General features: G+C 39.8%; 2 protein-coding genes across 2 annotated transcripts in view; one reads left to right on the top strand and one right to left on the bottom strand.

Moving 5' to 3' along the window:
• The window catches only part of LOC106011846 (kinesin-like protein KIF6), a 13,847-nt gene extending 12,968 nt beyond the window's left edge, over window positions 1-879 (bottom strand). The window contains exon 1 of the mRNA XM_013082904.2: window positions 651-879. Coding sequence (XP_012938358.1) covers window positions 651-713 — 63 coding nt within the window. The 5' untranslated portion in view covers window positions 714-879. The remainder of the gene's footprint in view (window positions 1-650) is intronic.
• Window positions 880-970: 91 nt separating this feature from the next.
• LOC101846734 (disheveled-associated activator of morphogenesis 1) overlaps window positions 971-2,150 on the top strand; it is a gene marked incomplete in the record, with an annotated part of 124,790 nt that continues 123,610 nt past the window's right edge. The window contains 1 exon segment of the mRNA XM_035969944.1: window positions 971-1,356.

Genomic DNA, 2,150 nt, shown 5'->3' on the forward strand with positions numbered 1-2,150 from the left:
GTCGGGAGGAGGAGAAGAGAATTTAAAAAGAAAACTGTCCGGGTCCGAGATCGAACCATAAATCATTGCACGACTTCAAACGCAGACGCGCTGTCTATTCAGCCATCAGAACTTCCGAGAGAGAGCTGTAGATTAAGCATGATATAGACATCCATCTTTGGTGCCATGTGGTTGGCTATACTTAGATGTGGTTACATGATCGGAGGGGTATATCCTGGTCTGATGTCAAACAAGATGAAGATGGGCGCCTTACCTAAAAATAGTTTGCGTCTTTCTACCTTTAATCGCATGTTTGAAAAAGCCAGTAGTAGTAGCATCCATTAATTGTGATAATGAGTAGATCTAGATCTAGTAAAGACAATTGCTTCAAACTATGCATGCTGCTCTTGCTTTTCGAGTGGAATAACTATCATCGAATCAAGACCAATCTAAGAAGGCAACACATATGAACTACAAAACGACACCGACAACTTTCTTGCATTATTACTAGATCTAGAATCTAGATCTAGATTAGATCTAGATCTAGATCTAGATTCTAGATCTAGACTAGATCTAGATCTAGATCTAGAATTAGTCTAGATCTAGATTCTATGTCCATGAGTCCATGAGTGCCATGACATGACGTCCATGACCATGTCAACCAAACGTACCCCAGTCTTTGTTGGTTTCGTGGGTTTCACTCGGGCAAATATTTGAATAGTCTGTTTCACCATTGTGCATGGATCGTCTGAAAATGACAATACTTTTAAGAATTGTGAAATTATATTAAAAATCACAAAAAGTTAACAAAACATTTCCGCATACAAGCATTGTTTACACCACATTCCTCCATGATGCCAAACATTATGGGACAGCAGATACGGAGATCCATTAATTTCATTGGCCAAAATTTTTAGAGCTAATTTTGGCTGTCCAACCACTAGCATTGGAATCGAAGCGTGACGAATCGCGGACGAGTCCTTCGCTGTTTGCCGGTAAGAGAGGCGGTGCAAATCTTTGTGCTCTGATTTTACTCCATTTCAACCCATGTAATCTGTTTCACGGTCTTGTTTTGATACTTGGTCTGATAATGATCGCCTCCTCACAAATGTGACGTTTCTGAAATTGTGTCTTGGATATTTAGGGCTGTTAGTCATCGCTTTAGATACATCAGAGTGGTTTATCGATTTTTTTTTCACTCAGTTCCAGCGCCGTCTGCAACCAGGGCAGCGCAGGAGGCCGCTTTTTTTCTTGGGAACTGCGTGTTTTCGGGTTCCTGTTGTGCGCTGTGCTGTTTGTGTTATAATATAAATATATCTAGATTTCTACTTGTGTCAGATCAGAGGGATGAACTCAATAGGATTTTAAAATTTTACAGTGAGTACACAGTATCCCATCTGTTCATATCATACATGTATTTTTTTGTAATCGTTGTCATTTTAATTTTAAGGTCCTTTATTTATTATGATAGATCTATTATAGATCTAGATATCTAGATCTAGATCTAGATTCTAGATCTAGATTCTAGATCTAGATATAGAATCCAGATCTAAAATCTAGATAGACCTATAGGGCCTAAACATTGAGTTGTCCTGCCTTAGGTCAGATTATTTTCGCTCTCGAAAAGCCACAGATAGGCTAGCCAATAGCTTACCGTTTTTCCGGTATAAAAGAAGCATCCGCTGCCGTGAAGTGGCCTTACATGACGATAGATACCTAGGCTATAGTAACCCATATTTTTGTTATTCCAACGTAGTAACTGTTGAGATGGTGTGTGTGGTGTGTGTGTGTGTGTGTGTGTGTGCGCGCGCGCATGTGTGTGTGTGTGTGTGTGTGTGTGTGTGTGTGTGTGTGTGTGTTAGCCGTTTCAAGTGCTAATTGGAGCCCCGTCTGACCTTTTCAGGAGTCGACTCTCATGTGAACACACATCTTCTGAAGATAAAGAAAAATATAAAGGGAGGCCTTCAATATTTTTTGGCCGCTTGTCTGCCACCTCACAATGGACGATAGGGCCTTGCCCACAGATATTGATAGTGCCACCAACTTAAATAACAATTTTGGCACAAGGCAAACAACTTGAAGAGAATCAAATAATTTTGTTCATCTTTTACTTTTGACCGATCTGTAATCAATTAGATGCTCAGTATTTCTCGTTTTCATGTAAAACACAC

Source organism: Aplysia californica, unplaced genomic scaffold (assembly GCF_000002075.1).
Source record: "Aplysia californica isolate F4 #8 unplaced genomic scaffold, AplCal3.0 scaffold00199, whole genome shotgun sequence".
In the NCBI taxonomy this organism is placed as follows: Eukaryota; Metazoa; Mollusca; class Gastropoda; order Aplysiida; family Aplysiidae; genus Aplysia; species Aplysia californica.